The following is a 27,756-nucleotide window of genomic DNA, read 5'->3' as shown; positions in this document are numbered from 1 at the left end:
CTGTTTGGGATTCTCTTTAGCCTGCATGGCCAATTTCCTTTCGTAATCTGCTTTTGCTTTTCTTACCACCCTTGTTACCATCCTGGCCTGAGCTTTATACTGTTCATGCACCTGATGGTCACCCCTCTCCTTAAATTCCCTCCACAATTGTTTCTTTTTTTGCAGCTCAAGCTTAATAGTGTTATTCATCCATTTAACCCCTACCTGATTTATTATTCGGACTCTTGGTATACAGTCAACCATTGCCTCCTGCAAACAGTTCTTAACCACCTCCCATGCACCATCAACATCCAGCCCTTGCAGTTTTACATGCCATGGCATTGAGCCAAGCACACACCTAAGCTTGTCATACTTACCAGCCCGGTAATTCCACATATACCCTGTCTTAATTGTAAATTCGACTCCTTTAGCCACCTCCCAAGTCATGACCTTATGGTCACTCTCACCAATTGGTGGCAACATGGTCATGTTCGTTACAGCTACATTCTCAGTTGCAATTACTAGGTCCAGCACTCTCTGCCCCCTGGTATTTTCCAATACATGTTGCCGTAGATAGTTGTCCCTTAATAACTGCATAAAATCCAATTCCTTCCTCCCATGTGCCCTCTCCTCTTTCCAGTCAATGTTACCATAATTGAAATCACCCATAATAATTACCCTCCTTCCATTCATTTCTTCTATTTGCTTATGCATACTATTCCCACCATCCACTCCATCACCCGGTCTATAGCAGCACCCAATTGTATATTTTGTTCTGCTAGATTGTATCTCACACCAAACAGCCTCAAATGTGCTTTTTTCCCCATCCTGCAGTTCAACTTCTATACTCCTTGGCTGAAGCTCATCAGCTATCCTCAATAACACTCCTCCCCCCTTTTTATTCACCCTGTCACTCCTGAACACGCTATACCCATCGCATTCAATCCCACTAGCTTTATCATTTTCTGTCAGCCATGTTTCACTAATACCGACAACCTGTGGCCTGGAAGTGCCAACCATGGCCAAAAACTCTTCCTTCTTGTTCCTAATACTCCTGGCATTAGTGTACATGAATCGCAGAAGCCCATTTGTCCCATCCCTACTTTGATTCCTTATACTAATTATCCCATTCTGATTTGTTGTCCGTCGTACTCGCCCGGGCGTAATATACTCATTCATACACTTAACTTCCCCCCCCTAAAGTCTGCATATCTACTCCCCCCCCTCTTAATAAATCTAGTTTCCCTGAGTCTGTACATCCACTTCCACATCATTCATCAACACTCTTTCAAGTCTCCGTACACCAACTCCATTCAAATGTAACCCATCCATCTTATATAAGTCCTTTCGCCCATCGAACTCATTCCACACATCCACAAATTCCACACCACTCTCCATGCATAACCCACGCATAAAGTCATTGGCAATTATGTATACCTTATTAATATATACCTTATTATACATATATACCTTATTAACTGAAAATGTCACCTGTTTAGCCACTTTCTAGGTCTAATAATAATAACTGCATTATTACTCTCTCTCCATTCAAGGAAAACTTGCCTACCTTGGTTACATATAGATCTTTTTAGCTATCATCTTCATCATTTTGAAAATGTATGGTATGAGGTAGCCAAGACAAGATGTTTAGTGGTTGCTATAGGCAACACAGGAAACACAGAGGATAATAAGCAAGAAATGTTTAGGTAGATCAGGTTGGGAGATTTAAACTATAGTGATATAAATTGGGCATACAGCAGTAAGGAAATGGAATTTATAAAACTATTGAGAGACAAATGTATCATGTAACAAGTAGAAAGAACACAAAGATCAAGAGTTTTAGATTTGATTGTAACTGAGAGTCAGTTGTACCCCAACTGGCGAGAGAGTGACCATTCAACCTTGACTTGGAGACTGAACAAATAGCATTATTATTGTTATTATTTATACGGATACTCCATAGGGTCAAGACTCATCATGGAAGACCCACACTATCCATTAACACAACACATCTCCTTAAACTTAATCACTGTTGGGGAACAAATCATAACCACCTCTGGAAATCCATTCACCACTCTCCAAGAAATTAACTTAGTCTGCCCACCCTTACTAACCACACTCTTAAAGAACTTTTAAGTGTGATCTGTTTTCCCCTACTCCCCATGTACTGAAAATTTTCTTTTGTGTAAATCTTATGATAAAAACCTGTCAGCTGAACTCGGCAACCCATACATACCTTCAGTCTGTCCTCCTAGGGAATATTCTACAGACCTGTCATGAGCTTGGTCACTTGTCTCTGAATCTTCTCTACCACCTTCCAGTCCCCTAGAAATGCAGGTGATCAAATCTGTGCACAGTAGTCAACGTGTGGCCAAATCATAGCCTCATAAAGAGGGATAATAACCTTCCTTTCTTTGCTTGTCAATGTGTTCTTCAACATCCAAGTAATCGTCTGAGCTATTTTGCCAACTCTTGTAATATGCTCTATGAATTTTAAATCTCCATCCCTTCAGATCCCTAGCCTAATCAATTTTCAGTAATGTAGTACCATCAATATGATACAAAGTATGCACCTTTTACCTTAATGGGCATTTTCTTCATCATAACAGTACCCCAAAGTACTTGGGAATAACCCTCGACAGGCCTCTGACATTTAAAAAACACCTCATGAACACATCAGCTAAAATCAAGACCTGCAACAATATAATTCAGAAACTGACCGGAACATCTTGGGGAGCCTCTGCGATGATTCTTAGATGCTCAACTCTCAGCCTTGCATTTTCCACCACCAAATACAGAGCTCTGGTTAAAAGTGCACACACCCACCTGGTTGACAAATAGATTGATAACACACTGTGCACCTTATTTTAGGAACAATTAAGAGCACCCCCACAGAATGGCTCCCTATTTTAAGCCATATTCCTCCCCCACTGTTGAGAAGAGCCAACGCCTTATGCAGGGAGTATAGAAAGATCCAGGAAAACCCTATCTTCCAGTGCATAGCTGAAAGATAGTGCTAGATTGAAATCGAGATATCCTCCTGTTAGTACTGCTAACAGGAGGATATAAGGCTGCTGTTGGAGGATAATTTTGATATCAATGAAGAGTGGAGATGTTAATGGGAGTCATTTGCAGGTCCAGACTTGCAGAACCTTCCATGCACAAAAGAACAACCACCTGGATATGACCTTCTACACAAAACTTGGGTTACCCTAAACCAGCTAAGGACTAACCATGGTCGACGTGCAGACTTTTTTTTTTTAACAATTGTCAGAAAATTCGTTCCCCACAAATGTGACTGTGGAAGTGAGAAGCGGACCATTTGCCATATTCGCCAAGAATGCCCACTGAGAGCATACGAAGGAGAGGAACAAGTTTCCTAGTTCCAACATCCGCGACCATCGACTGGATTAATAACTTAGATATAAACCTGTAACATCTGACTGAGAGAAGCATCTTAATTTTCTGTATATGTAATTTTTACTGGTGCTGTTTGTATATTTAATGTGTTTGTGTTACATACATATATTTAGAGATGTCAAGTTTAGACTTTATATATATATACATGCCTATTTTACATTCTAATTTTATACATATTTTTATATTTGTTATCTACACTACTGTATATGTTTCTTTTCCTCGCAATGTAATAGCCATACAATAAATAATAATAAAATAAAATATGTAATCTTTTCATCCTGAAGAGCATTACCTTACACATTAAATTGACAACCACTGTCCTTTGTCCACACTGTCAATTTATTTAAATCATCCTGCAAGATATCTATATTACCTTTATCAACTATTGCCTTCCCCATTTTTGCATCATCAGCAAAAAAAAAAAAATTTCCTCTCAAATCTTCCACAATATCATTAATGTACAAATTAAAGAGTAGTGGTCCTATTGCAGAACCCTGGGGCACTCCACTAGTCAGCCTCATTTGCTTTGATTCCACTCCACCATACACTACCCTCTGATGTCTGTCTATCAGTCGCACTACACTTCAAGAAAACTCTTAAGGAATTTTTTTATGTGGTCCATAATAGAAGAAATGGTTGTGGACAAATGACCCTATTAGTTGGAAAAGGAGGTTGAGTGAACCAATGCAGATAACATAGTGGAGCTGTTTAAGGATCTTATTGGAACTTTTCATCCTGAAAAAGCAGGTTTTATTGGTGAGAAGGATTCAAGGTTTAGAAGTGCATTTCAAATATTAATGGTCTATTGATTATAGATTTGATAACACCAATTTTTTGAGAGGTGTGATGAGCAGACTTTTAATGAATGTATCTGCCAGTAAAGGCAGTTTTCGATAAAGACTGGTTGACAAAGCACCAGAGGTTGTACAAGTAAGAATCCCACCGTGGGCATGGATGTTTGTGATTGGCTGTGGATATACCAGTAGGCAGTAGATGGCATTGGTGCAGTTGGTGACTGAATGGAGAAGACAGAGTTATAGAGCAGGTGCCCTCCCTTGATGAGTTCTTGGATTCCCTAGAGGTGTAAAATAATAGTAAATTAGGATGTCCAAAAATGGTAAACTACAAGCATTTTCTTTTTCCATGGTGAATTGAATGTGAGGATGAAGACTATTGATCTGTTGTAGGAAAGTGGCCTTCAATAGCCTTCATCCACTTCATTTTGATTAAGTCTCAAGTGCAGTGAAGACAATTTAGTAAATTTCCCAGAGGAAAGAAAGATCATGCCTCACTCTCCCTCAGTTTTGTTCACATTCTGCTCACCAGCCAAAATCTATTTTCTCTTCTTGGGCTGATTTTCACAGCTGGCCTATCCTGGTAGCCTCTTCAGCTTCTAAACACTTGGTATTATTTTTCATTCTAAACATTACTTGTCTTCTGCTGCACTCTTGATGCATAAACTTCCCTCAAATGCCCTCTCCCCATCAAAAAAACTTCCTTCATCAAACTCCTAATGCATACCAAAAAACTTCCCTCAGAATCAATTCCCCTTGATTATATCCAGAAGAGAAGTATTTGCTTAATAGATGCCCCCCCCCCTCTCCAATCACTTTCCATTGAGCTAGCCACCTCCACTTCCCTCTAATTATGTAGAAACACAGGCAACTTCTGTTTAGCATCTATACGCCATTCAGCTCCAAACACACCAAACCAACTTCTCATCCTCTCCTTTATCAATATACCTCTGTCCTTTCGAACAGTCTTCTCTATACTTTTTTACCCAGTGAATACAACATCAAGTTCTTCAAGGAAATATATATCAACCACACATATTTTAGGAAATACATATCAACCACACACTGTCATGCCTCCATACTTTAGCATGACAGTGCCTATGTGAGCACATTCACAAATTCCTTTCATCTCTAATTATCTGCTCACATAGGCACTGTCATGCTACAGGTATGGAGACCTCTTAGATGTGTAGTTGATATATATCTTTATTATATATTTTAAAATAAATAAATAAATGCACACACAAAGCCTTAGATGCACTGCTTCCCAAGCTCCTGCCCTTCTACTCTTGTGGCTTTCTTTTGCTCATTAGCAATTATACCTCCATATATCCTGCTCTGTTTGTTCACCATGAACATCCGTACATACAATATTCTTCTATGCTATCTATATAATATAGTATTTATTATTATGTTCCTGACCTCCATGCAATTATAAGACTCATAAGGCATATTCCGGTAATTGGACCACATTTTTTTATTAAGCTAAAAGCACAATAAAGAAATAAAACCCACAAGTTTCGTAAGTCATTTCACTTACATCTTCAGGGGTAAAAGTTGTATAGTATGAACTATTAATTTCTCTTTTTTTGTTGTTTTAACTTTCAGTTACCTTTTATCCCTGAAGATGTAAGTCAAACAACTTACGAAACTTGTCGGGTTTTATTTCTTTATTGTGCTTTTAGCTTAATAAAAAAATATGGTCCAATTACCGGAATATGCCATATGAACTTCTAAACCACAGAAACCTCCACTTACAGTTATAAGACTCATCATGGGAAATCAATGTTAGACAACACAAAGTCTATTGTACCAATCCTTAACTTATCCATTTGCAGTTTTATTACCCTCTCAGGCAATGCCCATGCTCCTACCACTTTCCATGTAAAAACTTATTTCTTATCCTCTTACTCACTATTTCCTTTTGCAACTTTCAAAGATTTTTGATTTTGTCTTGTTCCTTTCCCTCAGTCTACCACAGGGATAGCCAACCTATGTCACATGCACCAAAAGCTGTGCATTGGATGATTAGAAGTTGCATATTGGACCCCAGTGATGATAATAAAAAAAGTAAGCCTATTTATGCAAAAAACTGATTTGTAGAAAAAAAAGTAAAACTTTGTAATTATTTTTAGCAATTTTATTGTTTAATGCACATCTTTTGCACATTCACTTGTTTAATCCTGAGGTGCCAAGGTTAGCAACAGTGGTGTATCACAGGTTTTTGTCAGTTAGTTTATAATTGATACTCATGCACTACAGAGTTGTGCTTTGTTCATCCATTGTGAGCATTTGCAGTTTTGTACTTTTCAAAAATTAAGCCTTGTTTTTACATTCATTTACCTCATTGTGTGCAAAAGAAAAACAGAAGGTAATAGTAAGTGTGACTTCAATGAACAGTGGGAAAATTTATTCTTATTTATAGCAAATCCATTAGGAAAACTGTTGTGGATTGTTTATGAAAGCACTTTCTCACATAATAAAAGACATGATTTGGGCAACTGAAAGACCTTGCCATGCTTGTACTTTCTTTTCTTGATGGAAAAGAAAGTACAAGCATGGACAAGAATCTGCTGACATATGTGATGTAGCTCATTTAAGCATTTTCATAAGAGGAATTGATTATAATTTTAACGTTTTTGAAGTATTTATCAGTCTTGAATCACTTCATGGAAAAACAAGAGGATTAGACATTTGAGAAAGTAAAAATCATGCCTAGAAAATATACAAGTAAATATATCATGTCTATATTAAATTTATCTATATTAACATTTTAACATGGAGTTTTTAAGGAGAGAAGAGTTGTAAGGTGCATCTGAATTCATAAGTGAAAAAATTGGTGTATGGAATATAAACGTTTGGCTACCTCTGTTTTACCATATAAAAAATCTCCCCAGTGTCAATCTGATAATAACCTTTCAACAGCTTAAATGGTCTCAGTCGTATCCTCCCTTTTATCCACCGAACTCTGTAGTTTGCATGCCTTCAGTTTATCCTCATAACCAATATTGTACAGTTCTGATATCATTTTTATTATCCATCTCTCCATGCTCTCCAAGGTTATTTCATTCCCTTCAAATTTTGGTGACTATACCTGAGCACAGAAATTCGGATGTGGTCTGATCAAAGCTTTATTCAAAATGGAGGCACCACTTTTTATCTCTCATGGTCAATGTTCTCTTCAATACTACAACACTAATCTGCCTTGTCTTCACCCTATCAGGCAATGCATTCTATGGTCCAACCATCCTCCATACAAAAAACAAAAAAGCCACTTCTCATCCTCTTATCACTACTTCCACTTGTAACTTTGGCAATGGTCTCTTGTCCTTTAGCTTCTTTCCCTCATTCTACCATATCAAAGATCTCCCCAGTGTCAACCCTATAACTATCACTTATGTCTCATTCATATCACCTCTTCACTGAAACCAACAGAGTATGCAGCCTTCCATCATCTTCTATCTACCAAACTCTGCAGTCCACATGTCCTCAGTCTATCTTTATGACTAACACTATACAGTCCTGATATCATTTTGGTAATCTGTCTCTGCACTCTCTCTAATTTATTCCCTTAAAATTCCAGTGACTAAATCTGAGCACAATAATTCAGATATGGTCTGATCAGGGCTTTATACAATGGAATCACCACTCTTCTATCTCTGCTGGTCAGCATCCTTCTCAGTATTGCAGTAATCCTCTGGGTACCATTACCAAGATCACTTGCTTTCCGTCATCACTCCAAGATGTGTGGGAGGTTGCATACACCTCCATAGCATGCAACCTCCCATTGATGGATCCCAAACTTCAAGAGTTTAGTGGCATTAAACTGACATCCCCCATTCATTTATCCATATGCCCAGCTTATTCAAATCCTCCTGAAGGGGCACTACATCAGCACTATTACTTATAGCCCTTCCTAGCTGGACATCATCTGCAAAACAACTAATCAGACAATCAATCTCCAATCCAATTTACTAACTTATAGTCAAATGGTACTATATGCCTTTCCCTCATCAACCACTTTTTTTATAAAAGATAATCAGATTACTAAAATAAGAGTGCTCATTAACAAATCCATGCTGACCTCACAGATAACATTACCCACATTTGCCCAATATGCTGTATACAATCTCTCACTATTTTTTCCCAAAACTTAACAACTACAGAAAAAATACAAACTGATCTATAGTTTAACACTTCCATTCTATCATCACCCTTAATGAATGGCACTATCTTTCCCTCCTTTGCACCCCTTGGACACCTTTCCTGTAGCCAGACTCATTGAAAAGCCAGGTCAGTTGAGTTATCAGTTCCTTAGCATATAGTGTTCTCTTGATATTCAAAATATATTCTCCTCATGCACTTCTAAAACCCTTCCCATTCTGTCTAGTAATAAAATCTACTTATTCAGAATGAAATACCCCAATAAAGTGGTCATTAAACAATTCCAATTGTCTTCTGCATCAGTTTTTTGATGCAGAGGAGACACTCAATTTTCCTATTTTCATCTAACAATGTCATGCTTCCACATTAATTCCTTAGGATTTTCCTTGGTTCTCAGGGCTAATCTATTCTCCTATTCCAGTTTTGCCTTCCCTACTATACTAGCCGTTTGGATACCCACAACCTCAACAAGTATGTCTGTATAAATCTACCAAAGATTTGGGAGACAGTCATCCTAAGACCAAATTAATACCCCTGCTTTCTCTCTCATGTTTTTTTTTTTTTTCCAACTTAGATGGTGCCTAATTAGGACTTTAGTCTTTGTGTTGCATGCTAAAATTACTCATACTAGTTACACTGGATTGCAGTTGTCTCACTACTGTAACAAACTTTGTTTGTGTGCTCTGAAGATGCTGGATAGAATACCAGAGAAATATTAGCAATTAAGTCAATAAATAGTTATTTTCTTATCAATCTGTGTTCGCATCTATATTGTTAAAATCTAATCAACATGTGTGATGAACACATAAGCCTTTCCACACGGTTGATAATCTTCTCTGGTTCAAATTAATAACTTAATATCAAGTTACATATTGAAGAAGTTTCTGAACTTGGTGAGGTTTCAGATGAAGAAAGCCCATGAGTGAATTGTAGTATTGTTAGAAGAGAGTGATTGGAAAAAGAAAAGAAGTGCTGTTTCTTATGCGGAATAACGAAACTATGAAATTGATGATTCATTCAATTCATATATTCATATACATGCAGGAGAGTAGTTCTCTATGTTTCTGTTTAATTCTTCCAATCCTTTTCTTTCTTCCTTCTGTTCTTTCTTGCTCTTCTCTCTTTTAATGTGCGACTTACTCTCCTTTAGTTGAATATACTATTCCATTTTTCTTCATCTCTCCTTACTAATCTCTCTTTCTGTGCATCTGGACATTCATATACATGCAGGAGAGTGTTTTTAGAGAGTGTAGTGTAGTATTTAAAAATCTTTGAGGCCATAAAATGAATTGATAATACTGACTGGGTAAAATTCCTTAAACAGAGTAGATAGCAATTTGTTAGTGTTAATTTATGATAACTTTTTAAAAGTGATATGTACATAAATGAGCTAAGAGTTAGAAAGGAGAGATTAATAACATCAGAAAATTAACGATAGACTATATTAGTTACCAAGAACTACTGTGTGTTAGTTATTAACTAACCTTGATATGGCAATAGAAATTAAATGATAATAAGGAAAATTCACTTAAGAATATTTTGCATAAAAAGTTGTTTAAGTTTGTTCCAAGAAGTAAATCGAAATGTAAAACTGGGATTGGGTTGATGAATGATCAAGTTCTCAAAGAAATGTCATAAAAAATTGGAAAAAATAGAGAACTGAAAAATTAGCTGATAAGTATGATAAATACAAATAGCAATTATTAATAATCAAATTGTTAATAAATGATTGCAAATAAATTTATACTACAGTTAGTTAAGAAAGCAATGATCAGTTCTAAGTATTTTTATAGATATTAAAAATAAGTAAAGTTAACGGATCTGGAACTGTATAATATCAGTTCTGCATAAGTGACTTTTTACATAACGAAACTGTGGTGAATTCATCACTAAAAAACACACGTACTAACCAAGTAATGACTATTTAATTCGTAAATATTTCATCCCAAGTATCTTGGGACATGATCAGTACAGTAGTTCAAACAATACTAGTAGTAACATACAGTGAGGACGCATGATTACAATGGAATCTCAATATGCATGCAGTAACGTGTTATAGAAGTAAATTAAATATAACTGGAAAAAAAAAAAAAATATATATATATATATGTATATATAAAGATTATTTTACACAATTTTGTATCACAATATCCCATTCTTTAGGAATAGTAAGAACGTCATAGTAGTTTAAATTTAAGGATGTAAGAGCTTTCAATTCTGATGGTGGGATATTTAAGTCCGAAGGTTTGGCATCATAGATTACTTTTGCTACCTCGAAACAAAGTCTGTTGGCTTCAGTACTGTGTGGTAGGGCTTCAACACTTTTTACACAGTTTTTTGATCTGTGTAAAAGTTTTGGTCTGTGTAGTAGGGCTTCAACACTTTCTTTATATAAACGCTCATATTTGTATAAAGATCTGTGTAAAAGTTTTGACTTCTCCCAATGGATCCTATAGTTTGGATTTTCAACTCCGTGTTGGAAGAGACCAGATTTCTGCATTTCGAAAAGACGAATGTGGTCTTGATGTTCCGAGATGCGTTTCTGAACAGACCTACCTGTCTGACTAAAGTAAGACAATTTGCAGGAGCATGGGATCTCATAAATGCCAGGTAACATTAGAGGTGAGAGTTCGTCCTTAGGAGAAGGTAACAAGTTATAGATTTCGTTGATAGGTTTGTAAGTAGTGGCAAAATTGTATTTCTTCATAATTTTTGAAAGACGTTCGAAGATGCCTTTGACGTAAGGTATGGGAATCCTATGGACTTCTTGTCTGGTTTGATGTGTGTGAAGGTGACTGATGATTTTTTTGAGTTGTTTTAAGATTATATCCATTTAATATGGCTGTATTTTTGATTATTTCTAGTTCTTGGTTTAGAGAATCTTCAGAGGAGCAGAATTTGTGTGCTCTGGAAACTAGTGATTTAATGATGTCAAATTTCTGAGATGGATGATGAGCGGAAAAATTGAAAATGTAGACTTGCAATAGACAGATGTGGCGATGGAACCATCTTCTTTTCTTTGAATGTGTAAATACAGAAAGGAGATACCCTGTGGAGATTCTTTTTCTAGTGTAAAGTTGATGCGAGGGTGAAGAAGGTTTATATTATCTAGAAACAGTTGTAATTCCTGTTTGGGATGGTCCCAGACCGCAAATACGTCGTCGACATATCGTAACCAAATTTTTGGTTTGGGTTCAAAAGTGAATATTTTTTCCTCAAGGTGTTCTGGAAACAGGTTTGCTAAGTTTGGTGATAAAGGAGATCCCATTGCTGTTCCTTCTTCTTGCTTGTAAGTTTGACCTTTCCAGGTGAAGTAACCAGATGTAATAACAAATTTGAATAATTCAACTATATCAGAAGGAAATTTTTGAGTTAATAATTCTACTGTTTCTTTGTGGGGAATGTTCGTGAAGAGGGAGACAATGTCGAAGCTAATTAACAAATCAGTTTTTAACAGTTGAATGTCTTTTATTTTTGCATGAAACTCTGTGGAATTTTTGATTAAAGAGGCTGAGTGGCCTATGTGAGGATGGAGAAGGTTAGATAAGAATCTTGATAACTTGTGAGCTGGACTGCTAATAGAATCTGCGACGGGTCTGAGAGGAACATTGATTTTGTGAAGCTTAGGTAAGCCATAAATTCTGGGAGGTCTAGCATGGTAGTCTTGAGTTTTTTAATTGTTTCTTCATCTAAGGAGGAGGTTTCATCAAGTAACTTGTTTAATTTCCTGAGGTGACGTTTTGTAGGATCATAATCCACTTTGGTGTAAGTATTACGATCTCGAGTAATAAATTCATTTTTCGGTCATATGAATTGGTATCAAGAACCACAGTGGTATTTCCTTTGTCAGCTCTGGTAATGATTATATTTTTATTATGTTTTAAGGATGTAAGAGCTTTCAATTCTGATGGTGGGATATTTAAGTTCGAAGGTTTGGCCTCATAGATTACTTTTGCTACCTCGAAACGAAGTCTGTTGGCTTCAGTACTGGAAAGATGGCAGATGTTTCTCTCTACGTTATGTATGAAATCTAAATATCGGAAACATTTGGGTAAAATCGCAAATTTATGACCTCTTGCTAAGTTGTCATAAAACATTTAATTTGTCTGTTGTTAGTGGATGGTCAGATAAATTGAATTAGACATTACAGAAGGAATAAGACGTTTTTATATAAAAACGTCTTATTCCTTCATAGAGAACTGACAGTGCAGAAGACTGACTTACTAGGCAAACTTCAACTAAAACAGGGCAAGCTATGTGCTAGAATCTCTTTTTTAATAAAGTGCAGATGCGATAATCTCATTCCAACTTTTGCAAAACTGAAAGAAGTCATCAAATCTCCAGGTGGCCATAAAATATATCAGAATGCAAGCCATTCCTTATTACTCAATCAGTTACGAGTTTCTAAGCATGAATTGGCAACAAATAATTTAAAAATTATGGAAATAGAAACAGACTTATCAAATACTTTAAATCAAGATCTGCTACAATTGATTATTATTGTCTCAAAGAATTCAGGGAAAAAAGCTTTTGATAAAAGCAATAATAATCTTCATAATAATCTGCTTAATTGATCAAAAAAGATCACTAACAAATTACCAACGGAAAAATGGGTAGTCAATTTATCTAACCATCCACTAACAATGGACGAATTAAATGTTCTAGCAAGAAATCATAAATTTGCAATTTCACCCAAATATTTCCCATATTTAGATTTCATACATAACATAGAGAGAAACATCTGCCATCCTTCCAGTACTGAAGTCAACAGACTTTGTTTCGAGGTAGCAAAAGTAATCTACGATGCCAAACCTTCGGACTTAAATATCCCACCATCAGAATTGAAAGCTCTTACATCCTTAAAATGTAATAAAAATATAATCATTACCAGAGCTGACAAAGGAAATACCACTGTGGTTCTTGACACCAATTCATATGACGAAAAATGAATTTATTACTCCGAGATCGAGAATTGTTTCTTCATCTAAGGAGGAGGTTTCATCAAGTTACTTGATGAAACTTCCTCCTTAGATGAAGAAACAATTAAAAAACTCGAGACATACCATGCTAGACCTCCCAGAATTTATGGCTTACCTAAGCTTCACAAAATTAATGTTCCTCTCAGACCCTTCGTAGATTCTATTGCCCTCCTTCCACTCCTTAGGAACTTGACTGAGTGCAAGACTCGTATTAAAAAAATATGTCAAAGCCGGCATCAACTTCTTGGCACATTCTTTCAGAATACATGGTGATATATTATCAAGTCCCACAGCTTTATTTACATCTAGTTTACTCAACTACCCATACACCTCTTGCTCGCCTACAGTCAGTCTCTCCTCCCCATCATCAACTGCTCTCAATCTCTCCATGAAGTCACATTCACAAGATTGAAAGACCTTTATGAACTGCTCATTAAGTATCTCCACCACACCTTCTGCAACAGCTGTCTTTATACCATTTTCTCCAATTAATGTCATCCTTCCATAATCATTCTTTCTTTTGCTGGATACATATTGAAAGAACTCCTTAGGATTATTTTTGGCTTCATTAGCTGACTGCTGTTCATACCTCTCTTTAGCTACCCTCACCAACCAAGTCACCCACCTTGCCTGGTCTCTGTAATCCTCATGGAAGTGGTTATTTCCACTTCTCTTATGCTGCCTCAATAAAGCCCTTTTTATCTGTATTGCATGCTTAATCTCTTTATTCATCCATTTTGCACCTACCTTATTTAACCTTCACTTCCTTGGAATACATTTAGATATTGCATCTACTAGATAGTTTTTGAAAATCCCCCAAGCTGCATTGATCTCTATTCCAGCTAACTCCTCATTCCATGCTACACCTGCAAGCTGTTACCTGAGCTCTTCATAATCACCCCCCCCCCTTGTAGTTCTACATATACCCTTTTCTTACAGAGGTCCTCACACAGCTGGCAACCATGCAGGTAATCACCTCATGGTCATTCTTACCAATTGGTGGGTGATTTGACACTTCATTTATAATTACATCCTCTGATGAGATGACCAAATCCAAGACCCTCAATTCTCATGTGCCCTCTGTTACACACTGTCTGAGGTAGTTATCCCTCAAAAACTCAAGAAACTCATTTTCTTTACTTCAAGTTGCTATCTCATCATCCCAGTCTCTATTACCATAATTAAAATCACCCATAATGATCACTCTTTTTTTATTTGCTTGGCTAATTTAATCATACATTTCATTATCACTACTATCCACATTACCTGGTCTATAATAACATCCAACCAAATATTTCATTCCATTCACCTCACACCATATTGCCTCAAAACCAATGACGCTATTTCTCTCTTGCATCTCTACCTTGTATGGACATAACTCTTTCTCTATCATCAATAGCACTCCCCCTCCCTTTTTATCCTTTCTATCCTCACGACACACATCATATCCTTCCATCTCTATTCCTGTCAGGATGTCGTCCTCATCTACTCATGTCTCGCTTATTCCAACAATTTTTGGGTGAACAGACTCAATTAGTGCAACCATTTCATCTGCCTTGTTTCTTACACTTCTAACATTTGTATATAAACAAACCAAAATAAATCTTTTCTGCAGCTGAATAACAACAACCTTCTCCTGTATTGAAAATAGTGATGAATCACATTTAGGAAGAAATGGGTGCATTGCTTCTTAAATGTACTATTATTATTCTTAATGTTTCAACACCCGCCCAGTGAAATAATAATCATTATATTCATCTGTTATTTGTGACTTTAAGAGTTCTTTCCTGTAATAGTTACCCCAATCTCAAATGCTGCAATATCACTCTATAAATATTAACTCATTCATATTTTGCTGTGTTTATTTTGACTCATCCCCCCCCCTCCACACATACCTTTTCTCTAACCTAACTCAATTTGCATCAAGACGTTGTAATATCTTTAGCAATTACATCTGTCTCTGTTCTGGCTTGTATTTTCTAATCTGTATGAAGCATTCTATCTTCTTCTTTTAAATTATACCCCTGATCTATTATTATTTATTATTATTATTATTATTAAACAAGACCTCATGGAGTCAAAGACTCATCTAGGAGGTCCTTTTATCTCACACACATCTCATCATACCGGGTCTTAAACACATTCAAACTCCTTGCAGACACCACACTCTCAGGCAAGGCATTCCAATCATTCACAACTCTGCACGAAAAAAACCTGCCTCTCACTCCCCTACTCACACCCTCTTTATACAGTTTCCAGGGATGACCTCTGGTTCTCCCCTGATCTCCCACTATTCGCTGTAGAACTTCTCCACCATTGATCCTATAGCAACCCCTTACCAACTTGTAGGTCTCTATCATATCTCCCCTCTTCCTTCTCTCCACTAGTCTCTGCAAATTACATCTTTTCAATCTTTCCTCATACTCGACATTCCAGAGGTCAGAAACTACCTTAGTCAGTCGCCTTTGGACCCTTTCCAACATCTCCTCATCCTTCTGAAAACCAGGTGACCAAATCTGGGCACAATAGTCCATGTGTGGCCTAATCAAAGCCTTATACAATGGAACAAGAATCTCCCTACTTCTACACGTCAGTGTCCTCCTCATCATTCCCAGAAGTCTTTGTGTTGTCTTCACAATTTTGGCGATGTGACCCCTAAATTTTAGATCTTTATCCACTATCACTCCCAGATCTCTTATTTCCTCTACTTCCAACAATATATTCTTACCAAGCATAAATTCTGCATCCCATCTTTGTTTTCCAAATTTTAAAACCTTACATTTTGCAACATTGAACTCACACCCCCATTTGCTTGCCCAATCACTCAATTTATTCAAGTCTTCTTGCAAGGCCACAACATCTTCACTACTCTTTATGGTTCTTCCCAACTTTGCATCATCTGCAAACAACTGAATATCTCCATCCAAATCTTCGCCAATATCATTAATATACAAGTTAAATAGTAATGGCCCTAAAACAGATCCCTGAGGCACTCCACTAGTGACTTTCCTTTTCCTGGATATTGCACCCCCATACACAACTTGTTGATACCTATCAGATAGCCAGTCTCCAATCCAATGCACTAATCTAATATCCAACCCCATCTGCTCTAGTTTGACTGTCAACTTATCATGAGGCACTCTATCAAAAGCTTTTGCGAAATCCAAGTATATTACTGTGTATCCTTCTCCTCTGTCCAAGGAAGCAGTCACTTTATTGTAATAAGTAAGTAGATTACTAAAACACGACCTCCCTTTAGCAAATCCATGCTGTCCATCAAAGATTATACCATTGTTGTCAACCCAACTCTGGATTCTAGCTCTCACAAGCTTCTCCAACAACTTAACCACAACACCCGACACACAGATAGGCCTATAGTTTGATGCTTGAGTTCGATCACCTCCTTTATGAAGTGGCACAATCTTGCCCTCCTTCCACTCTTTAGGGACTTGACCAAGTGCAAGACTCGTATTAAAAAAATATGTCAAGGCAGGTGTCAACTCTCTGGCACATTCCTTCAGAATACGTGGTGATATATTATCAAGTCCCACAGCCTTATTTACATCTAGTTTACTCAACTCCCCAAACACCTCTTGCTCACTTACAGTCAGTCTCTCCTCCCCATCATCAACTGCTCTTAATCTCTCCATGAAGTCACATTCACAAGATTGAAAGATCTTTATGAACTGCTCATTAAGTATCTCCACCACACATTCTGCAACAGCTGTCTTTATACCATTTCCTCCAATCAATGTCATCCTTCCATAATCATTCTTTCTTTTGCTGGCTACATATCGAAAGAACTCCCTAGGATTCTTTTTAGCTTCATTAGCTAACTGCTGTTCATACCTCTCTTTAGCTACTCTCACCAACCAAGTCACTCTCCTTGCCTGGTCTTTGTAGAACTCATGAAATTGGTTACTTCCACTTCTCTTATGCTGCCTCCACAATGCCCTTTTTCTCTGTATTGCATGCTTAATCTCTTTATTCATCCATCTCACACCTAACTTATTTAACCTTCTCACCCGTGGTATACATTTAGACATTGCATCCACTAAATATTTTTTGAAAATCCCCCAAGCTGCATTGATCTCTTTTCCAGCTAACTCCTCATTCCATGCTACACCTGCAAGCTGTCTCCTGAGCTCTTCATAATCACCCCCCTTGTAGTTCCACATATACCCTTTTTTCACAGGGGTCCTTGCACTGCTGGCAACCACCCAAGTAATCACCTCATGGTCACTTTCACCAATTGGTGGATGATTTGATACCTCATTGATAATTACATCCTCCGATGAGATGACCAAATCCAAGACCCTTAATCCTCTTGTGCCCTCTGTTACATACTGTCTGAGGTAGTTATCCCTCAAAAACTCAAGAAACTCATTTTCTTTACTTCCAGTTGCTATCTCTTCATTCCAGTCTATATTGCCATAATTAAAATCACCCATAATGATCACCCTTTTCTTATTTGCTTGGCTTATTTGACTATACATTTCACTATCACCACCATCCACATTACCAGGTCTATAACAACATCCCACCAAGTATTTGATTCTATTCACCTCTATCTCACACCATACTGCCTCAAAACCACTGGCCCCATTTCCCCCTTGCATCTCTACCTTGTATGGACATAACTCTTTCTCTATCATCAATAGCACTCCCCCTCCCTTTTTACCCCTTCTATCCTCACGAAACACATCATACCTTTCCATCTCTATTCCTGTCAGGATGTCATCCTCATCTAACCATGTCTCACTTATTCCGACAATCTCTGGGTGCACAGACGCAATTAGTGCAACCATTTCATCTGCCTTGTTTCTTATACTTCTAGCATTGGTATACAAACACAACAACTCATTTCTGGATCTACAGCTAGTTCCACTGATACCACTCACTCGATGTGATCTCTCCATGCTGGACTGGGGCCATTTCTCTTTCTGCTTCTTCATTTTAGAACCCTTTGCAATTCCATCTGTTTCCTTTTGATCCCTGATCATCCCATTACTTTCCTGCCTACACATTCTCTCACCTCCTCTTGCAGCATCCACCTTTCTCACGCTGTGTATCCCTGTCCACCCTGAGCCTCCCCGTTTCCCTGCTCCTCTTGCACACCCATTCTCTCATTATCTATACTCATACCACTCACTTCCACATTCATTTCCACTCCTTCAATCTCTCCTGTCTTACTCTCCTGCTCTTCCACATCACTCCCCTCTTGATCTGATTCATTCTCTCTATTCACTTCTCTACCTTCCAGCAGCAGTCTCTCCAAGCGACTCACACCATAACCACTCAAATGCAGTCCATCGCTCCCATACAGCTCACTTCGTCCCTCAAACTCATTCCACACATTAACAAACTGTACTCCCATCTCCTCACACATTTCAGCCAGAATATCATTCATAATCCTGGCTCTCCGCCTCATTTCACCACAATCATACCTAGGCAACACACTGACCACCCTTCCTGTCACACTATTCTCCTTTATCTTTCCAAGCAGTCTCCTGACATTCATTTTGACATGCTCTTTGTTCTCTCTCAAATCATTTGTTCCAATTAATACAATTAACTCTTTTGCTCGTTCCCGCCTCATGTTCAATGCCTCAATCACTCTACTCATTTTACCGCCTGGAAAACATACCTTGTGCATTTTATCCTCTAGCACACCTTTAATAATGGAGTCGCCATACAACGCCACTCGCTCATCTTTTGTTAACTCTTTCATGCCATCATGATTTATTTTAATAGTTTTGACCTGCATTCTCTTAATTTCATTCCTCATCCATTTCATTTCTTGCTTCATCCAATCCAATTCACCTTCTGAACCTCGCGACACATTCACTCTATCATTAAATCTTTCTAACTTTCTAACTCTCGACCCTCTCTTCTCACTTTCCCTCTCATTCATCCTTCTTTGTTTCCGTACTTTCGGTCCAACATACGTCCAACTTTCACTGTCATTCTTCTCACTTTCACTCTCACATATCTTTCTTTGTTTCCGTACTTTCGGACTAACATGCATCCAACTTTCGCTATCATTCTTTTCACTTTTACTGTCATTCATCTTTCTTTGGTTTAGTACTTTCGTTCCAACATGCGTCCAACTTTCGCCATCAGTCATTCTTTTTTCGCTATCATTCATTCTTTCGATTTTTTTTACTTGCGGTTTCTGCACCACGCCATTTCTACTTTCATTCGTTCTCTCAATTTCGTTTCTTTCCGCCTCACTTTCGTCCCTTTTAACATCCGTTACGGTTGTCAAATCGCTCTTTTTCTTTTTTCCTGATTTTTTAACATTTTTTCGCCTGTCTTTCTCGCCATTCTCTTTCAAACGTGCACTCACGACACAATCGGTACTAGCACTTTCTGTCATCAACTTCATATTCGCATTCATCAATTCCTCGTTCAGGTCACATTTCGCACACACCCTTCTTCCATCCGCACTAAACATCCACAAATCATTTATGTAATCGAAGGAATACATATAACAGACCTCACACTTAACGAACCTACTGAAATCCAAATTAACCTACTGAAATCCAAAGTTATTCTTTCATAATTACTCTTTCTTTCCTTCTTTCATTTGTCACATTAATGAAGGAACCTCATAGAAATTCCCATAGCTTCAGTCTGTCAGTTTTGTCTTCATTATATCTAATTTTATCTTCATTACCATCTTTTTTATTCTTTTAGCTTAAGCATTGTACTGCTCGTTGTTTATTATTTTAACGGTATAATAGAACACAGAAACTAAGTAAATAATTAATTTATTAACTAGATGCTGATATTTCGCTGGTATTATAACCAGCATCTTCAGAGCACAAAAACACTGTTTGTCACAATACGCGAGACTAAAACAACATGGTGTACTTCAACAAAACTGTAGCAGCAACACAAAGACTAGAGTCCTGATTTTGGCGCCCTCTATCTGAAAAAAAAAAAAAAAAAAAACCGCTATCATATATTACTAGAGTCCTAGAAAAGTGCTAGTTTTTTCTTAATATGACTGTCTCCCAGATCTTCGGCAAGTTAATACAGCCATATTTGTTGAGATTTGGAGTGTGTTTTAGGGCTTCTGTCGCCTCTAAGAACAATCTCTCTGATTTATATGGGTTTCTGTGTAGTACTTTTGTGTCCTTCCAGTTGATCCTGTGTGCAGGGGTATCCAGAGCATGGTCTGCTAGGCCCGACTTCCCATAATGATATTTCCGGACGTATCGTTTATGTTCGCTGTTGCGGATATTCACAGTTCTTCCTGTTTGACCGTAGTAGGCTTGATTGCATGAGCAGGGTACTTGGTAGACTCCTGGATGTGATAAAGGAGGAATGCTGTCCTTGGGTGAGCGGATGAGGGTGGCTAATTTGCTACATGGTCTGAATGTAGTGCGTAGTTTATGTTTATTGAGAATTCTTGAGATCTTTTCGGATGTGCCTTTAATGTAAGGGATGGTGACTGTTTTGTTGTAGTTCTCTGTGGTGGATGGTGGGAGGGGTTTCTTAGGAGTGTTTAGTATTTTGTTTATTTTTTGTGGATTGTAGCCGTTGGCCAAGAAGGTGTGGCGTAAGTGAGTCAGTTCAGTAGTAAGAGCCTTGTCATTTGAACAGATTGCTCTCGCTCTATGGGTTAACGTTTTTAATATGCCATATTGTTGAGAAGGATGATGGTGTGATTGTTTGTGTAAGTATCTGCCTGTATGTGTGGGTTTTCTGAAAACTGAAAATGATAAGGAACCATCTGGGAGACGTGTGATGAGTGTATCCAGGAAGGGCAGACAGTTGTTGGCTTCCAGTTCCATAGTAAAGTGGATTTTTGGATGTTGGCTATTTAAATGTGCTAAGAATGTTTTCAATGTCTCAGGGCCATGTGGCCAAATAGCAAGCACATCATCAACATAGCGTAGCCAAAGTGTTGGCTTGAGAGTGGCTGTATTGATTGCTTGTTTTTCCAGGTGTTCTATGTAAAAGTTGGCTAGGGGGGGGGAGAAAGGGGGGAGCCCATGGCTGTCCCATCAATTTGTTTGTATATTTTCCCTTTCCATGTGAAATATCCTGCATGTATTGTGAATTTGAATAGTTCAAATATATCAGGGGGGAAGTGTGACTTCAGTAGATTGAGGGTTTCTATTAGTGGTACATTTGTGAATAGTGAAGTGATGTCAAAGCTTACTATTAAGTCTGAGCTTTTTAGGGTGAGGTGTTGTAAGATGCTTTTTAGGTGTGCTGAATTTTTGATAAAGGAGGGGGAATTGTTAGTGAGAGTGGCTAGTAGCTTCGCTAAATGTCTAGCTAGTTTGTATGTGGGACTATTTATACTGTCCACAATTGGGCGTAGGGGTGTGCCAGGTTTGTGAATTTTTGGTGATCCATAGATCCTAGGTGTTTTAACATGGAAGGGTTTGAGTTTGTTAACTGTGTCTTTGGGCCAGGAAGTGACTTTTTTTAATAATTTTCGTGCCTTATTCTTTTGTGTGTTGGTGGGATTGCGATCTATAATTTTGTATGTTGACTGATCTTGTAATAGTGTGTGCATTTTGTTTTCATATTCAGTTGTGTCCATCACCACGGTTGCATTTCCTTTGTCTGCTTTTGTTATGGTAATCTGGCTGTTGTTGTGTAGCTCTTTTATAGCAATGAATTCCTTATGTGGGATATTATTTTTTGGAGGCTTGGACTTGATTAGGATGTTGGCCACATCTAAACGTATGTTGTTAGCTATTGTTGGAGGCAGGTCGTAAATTCCTCGTTCGATGGACGCCATTATTTCGGCTTTTGGAACTTGCTTGGGAGTTATGGCAAAGTTGTGCCCAAGACTTAAAGCAGTCGTGGCTTCTTTGCTTAATGTGAGTGACGATAGATTTACGACGACGCGGTCTTGTTGTAATTGCGGTCGTTGTATAGTGTTCCGTTGTTGTAGATTTTCGAACTTCTTTTGGTGCCGGTTTTTGACTCTGTCGAATTCTTTTTTTGCCGTTGCATCGGTGATGTTCTCTAAGATCTGCCAAAGTTCCGTATTTAGAATATTATGCAGTGATTCTCGTAATGCGCTGATGGTTGTATTTGCTTGTGCTAATTCCCGGCGGATCTTAGATCTTTGTCAACATATGCTCGCTGATATACTGTTAGTACATCTGAACTTTGGATTAGACTAGGACCATGTGGGAAAGCTACAAAAGATGTGAAAGAGACCTTTTGAAGATATATACATGAAGTCATTTCGTTGCATACATGATCAGCATATAGGCATATATACACTTTAACTTGATAACCAAAGAGAATGGTGATAATACTAGAAATTTTGAGAGTGGACCAAAGCGAAACATGAAGCTTCTTTAGACCTAAAAACAGATTGTAGTGAAAGATTTGCTATAGTGAATTTCCTTTAAAATAGCACTGATAGTAATGGGCTTTGATTGGAACTTTTGTGTAAATTTGTTATAGTTAGTGAGAATTCACTCTAATACATTTTCTTTATTGTCAGAGTTCACTGTATAAAGTTCTCCCAATGTTCTGCACATTCTAGGCACAAAGAAGTGGTTTTTATTATTGTCAAAAAAGAATAACTGAAAATGGCAACAACTCAAACAAAGTTTTTAAAATAGGAATATGAAATTCAAAAACAGTACAATATTAAATGTTTTACCTTTAAGACATTCCAAATTTTTCCTTTTAGTCTCTAATTTATTTTCTTCTTTTTCTTCATCTTCTTTTTTATATATCTTTACATTATTAGTACTGTCAGCATTATTGTCTGGCATCTTTTCAAAATTAGTGTTCAGTTCTATGCTTGTTATTGTTGTTAATGGTTGCACATGATTATTACCCATATGGTGAACTGTTGTTGTTAATGCATGTGTAACATTCCTTTGTACATCAGACACATGCAAGTTACTCATATTTGTTTTTCTTAATACGTGGTCAATGTTATATGTTCGTTCTGTTACTGTCGACATGCTAATGTTGCTCCATTTTGAAATATCACTGCTGTTCATTTGTATATTGTTTACTGGTATGTGACCATTATTAATTTTTTTTTTCATATCATATACTGATGTGCTTTTATCATATGGTGTAGGAAATGCTGGAACATTTATGGAATACTTAGATGTAACTGGAAAAATCCAAGGTAACCACTTTGTTCCATTGCACTGGTATAAATTTCCGGTTACAACATGGAAGGCAAGAAATCCATAAATATCTGGAGTGCATATCTGCAAAATAAAGTAAAATATGCATCTGGAAACTGAATTCAAGAAAAGTAAATAATAAAAAACAAAAAAATTGTCTAAGCAGAATAACAAAACTTCCTTGAAACAGATTTCTATTATTATTTTGCAAAAGCAAAGTTATTTTTTAAAACATAATTATTCAAGTGATTAAAACTGCATAAAAAAAAATCTTCACAGTATAACAAGTATAGCACACTTGTTATACTGCTTGTCATCCCAAAGAGTTCACTAGTATAATAGTGATACTAATAATGTAATACATTAGTATAATAGTAATGCTGAAATGTATTTTTAACAAGTTACAGATGAGAACTACATGTATTTTGAACATCTGATCTTGCATTTTACTTCCTGCAATGCAATTAGCAACAGGGACACATACATGATTTATGAAAACTAAAAGATTTTTAAAAGTGTATTATACTCTTGCTATAATATACTTAATATACTCCAACTTGAAGTACGAGTATATTAGTCATATTTTTTGAGATACAGTAAGCCATGTAATATTAAGTATTATACTATTGGGACTTCTGGTAGACTGGATACTGGATTCAGTTTTTATTATTATTATTATTGCACCATGCAGTTGACAGACTCATTATGAGAGGTTCATTCAACTTACAACATATTTATCATACCGAATCTTGAAATCCTTAATACTCCTTGCATTAACAACATATTCTGGTAATGCAATCCTTGTCTTATCAGATGTCATCTCCTTCCAGGAGGTTGACTACCATGAGCTTCCACCATGTATGGTTTTGTGCTTCTCTTTTGCATTCTTCATAGGACAAAAAGGTCCTATCCTATTCCAATGGCTTTAACAGGCCTTTAAGGCCCACAACCTTCCAAGCATGCTTGGATTTCGTAACCGAAGTACGAGGATAGGATGGTCATCCCTATGCCTGTAAGTATTCTTGGCTGTATCCCTGTGTGTTCACGGGGGACGGTTTGCCTGCTTGCGGGATGAAAAATCCCAGATAAATTGGTGGAAAAAACCCTGCTGTCCACGCCCAAGACCAGCTAACTTGGCTATGGCTGAAGAAGATCCTTAAGCTCCTCACGTCGGCGATGAGATTCGAACCTAGGACACTCCTTCCCCAGGCATATGGTTGTGAAGCGCAAAGCCACTAGGCTAACTGTGCAGACAAAAAGGTCCAGTCCTTAATATTTCCCATCCAATCTGTTCTTTATCTTCCTCTTCTTCTTTTTCTCCTAATACTTGCCTCCCTTCTATACATTGCACATCATTTACACCAGTATGATATGCACTGATAAAGTGCTCATTCAATAATTCCACTATATCCTTTGCAACTATTTATCTGCTGTTATGACTATTTACCAGTGTCAACCTGCCACAATATTCTTTCTCTTGCTTACCATATAGTGAAAAAATTCCTTTGAGTTAATCTTGGCCTGACCAGCCAATCTCCTCTTATGCTGCACCTTTTCTTACTTTAACATGCTTATCATCTTCCTAGCCTGCACTTTATACTCTTCATGATCCAATTACCATCAACTGTCTTGTACCTCCTCCATAGCATTTTCTTTTCCAACATAGCTTGCTTGATTTCACAGTTCATCCATTTCACTCCTACTCTATTTACTTGTTTAACCCTTGTAAGGCAGTATCTGACGCAAGCAATGTATGCAGTTATACATTGCTTGTGTCAGATACTGCCTTGTGAATTTCCATGCACTGTCAACATCTTTTCTGCTCAGCTCATCAACCCAGTGTACTAATGCCAACTGACTACAGAGCTTCCTACAATTATCTGCTTTATACCTCCACATATATAAATTTTTGGTAGTAACCTTTTCTTGTTTCACCACTTCCCAAACAAGTACTTCATGATTACCTTCACCAACCAGTGGCAGTGTCAACAGCTCATTAACAACTACATCTTGTGAATTTATCATCAAATCCAAAACATTAAAGCCTCTAGTTGCTTCAGTCACATGCTGCTTAAGATACTTATCTCTCAGAAACTCAACAAAATCACTCTTCTTATTCTCATAAACTATCTCCTCCTTCCATTCTATATTCCTGTAATGAAAGTCTCCTGTCAGGATCACCGTTATTTTTTTTACATGCCCAACCAATTTGTCTAAACATTTTGCATTCAGTATTCTCTATATTGCCTGGCCTATAACATATTAGATATACTAGCCTGTTAATTTCAACTTCACACCACACAGATTCATAATCTGTGCATGCACTATCAATTTCCACATTTTGCAGACACGATTCCTCTGCAATCATTAACAGCACTCACTTCCTCTTTTCGCATCTCTATCCTTCCGGAAAACTATATAGCCTGCTAATTCTATTCCCGACATCACATCCTCCTCCTCAGACAACCAACCAAGTTTCACTTATTCCAATTATCTTTGGGCATACTGACTCAATCAATGCAACAAACTCAGCTCTTTTGTTTCAAATACTCCCTTACATTTCGCACAAACATAACAATTCCTGTGTCTTTGAGGCATTCTACCAGCATTAACATTCTCTTCTAGTTGCTATACCACACCTCTATCTTTGGTCTTATCCTCCCGTTTCCCTGATCACGACTCTGTTTTCCATTTCCTACCTATCTCATACTCACCTTTTTACATTTCATCACCCTGTGCTGCTGCAACTACATCTTCAACCTCGTATCCATCTTCCTCCCATCACACAATCCATTTAGTTGTGCTATCCTGTTTCACAAGTAGATTCTGATCATTTATACATTATTTTTTTGATTCTCTGCCTTTTCAGAAAATAATAGCCTTTCTAAATGCTCAACATCAAATCCATTTAAATGCAATCCATCAACTTGAAACCATTCCAACTTTCCTTCAAATTCACTCCATAGATTTACAAACTCTCTTGGTCTCATACAACTGAGTCATCTTACTCTTCATTATCTCTGCTCTCTTCAGTTCACTATTCTCATATCTGGGCAACAGGCTAATGGCTTTTCCAACAACACTATTATTCTTTACCTACTGCAACAACTTCCTCAAGTCCCTATCAACATTCTCTTTTCCCCAACTAAGTCATTTATGCCTATGACTACCACTAATTTTGATGCCTGGTCTCTCCTTTTCTGCAAAACAAATAACTGATGCAGTGCAACGGTTATTTGTTTCGTTGTTCCACCAGGAAAGCATGTTTTGTGCACTTTATTAGTCATCACACCTCTAACAATTGAGTCCCCCATACAGTGATATATATAACTATCCTTTGACTCTTTCTTCATAATACTAACTTTCTCCTTCTCATTCTCGTCAGCCACTCTCATCTGTAGATGTTTAATATCCTCTTCCAGATGCTTCATTTTGCTTTTCATTTTCACTAACTCTTGCCTAAGCTATTCTACTACAGTCCTGACTCTTGATTCCATTTCTAATCGCTCTAATCTATCAAGACACTTTTCACATACATTAATGCTTTCTTTCTTTTTGTTTACCCAAATAGCCCACAAATCTTTCACATCTTTCGGTGCATGTACATATCAATTTTCCCAAATCATCCACTGAGATAATTCCAAGGCAGAGCTTGATCTTCATACCGAAAAAACTTTCCATACCACCAACGTGCGTTTCTCATGGATGCCATTTTCAGAAGCAGAAAGAATAAACAAGTAGCACAATATAAGCAAACAAAATAATTCCAACAACAACACTACTGAAGGATACTTGTATCCAAACTGAAAAAAAAAAGCAGCATAATTTGTGATAAAAAGCCACACTATACACTAATTAAAAGCACTTTTTTTAGCACACAGCTCAAATCTACTGCTATGTTCAGTCAAGACTTTTTTGTAATTTTTTTGTTTTCTACTGAATATCATGTGGGACCTTCAAAAAACTTTAGAAACCCAAGTTGGTGCCATTGTCATTACAGATAATGAAATGGACACAAACACACATTCTATGATGATGTGAGAATTAAACAGAATTCACTAAAATAAAATCTGTTTTAGTGAACTAGGCTAGTTTGTTCTAATGAAACAAGAAGTCTAGAAATCATCCAGAGATGTTGTAGGGTTGGTCAGCCATTGACCTGAAAATGATCAAGTTGTAAAGTTATAAGGAATTAGTGGATCAACTTACAACAAAGTACCACAAGATGGAATCAACAAGATCTCACTGAAAGTTAACTTTTCTCATTCTCACCTTTTTTACTGAAAACTT

The 27,756-nt window shown here is 37.3% G+C and overlaps 1 protein-coding gene across 1 annotated transcript in view; it reads right to left on the bottom strand.

Moving 5' to 3' along the window:
* The window catches only part of LOC150100756 (FRAS1-related extracellular matrix protein 1-like), a 114,690-nt gene that overhangs the window by 24,348 nt on the left and 62,586 nt on the right, over positions 1-27,756 (bottom strand). Inside the window, exon 6 of the mRNA XM_090402001.1 lies at positions 22,983-23,550. Within this exon, the coding sequence (XP_090258127.1) occupies positions 22,983-23,550 (568 nt within the window). The remainder of the gene's footprint in view (positions 1-22,982; positions 23,551-27,756) is intronic.

This window comes from Typopeltis vanoorti, chromosome 12 (assembly GCF_054136105.1).
Source record: "Typopeltis vanoorti isolate ZY-2024b chromosome 12, IOZ_Tvanoo_1.0, whole genome shotgun sequence".
Lineage (NCBI taxonomy): Eukaryota > Metazoa > Arthropoda > Arachnida > Uropygi > Thelyphonidae > Typopeltis > Typopeltis vanoorti.
Note: the sequence above shows the minus strand (reverse complement) of the source record. Positions and strands in the feature narration are given on the sequence as shown.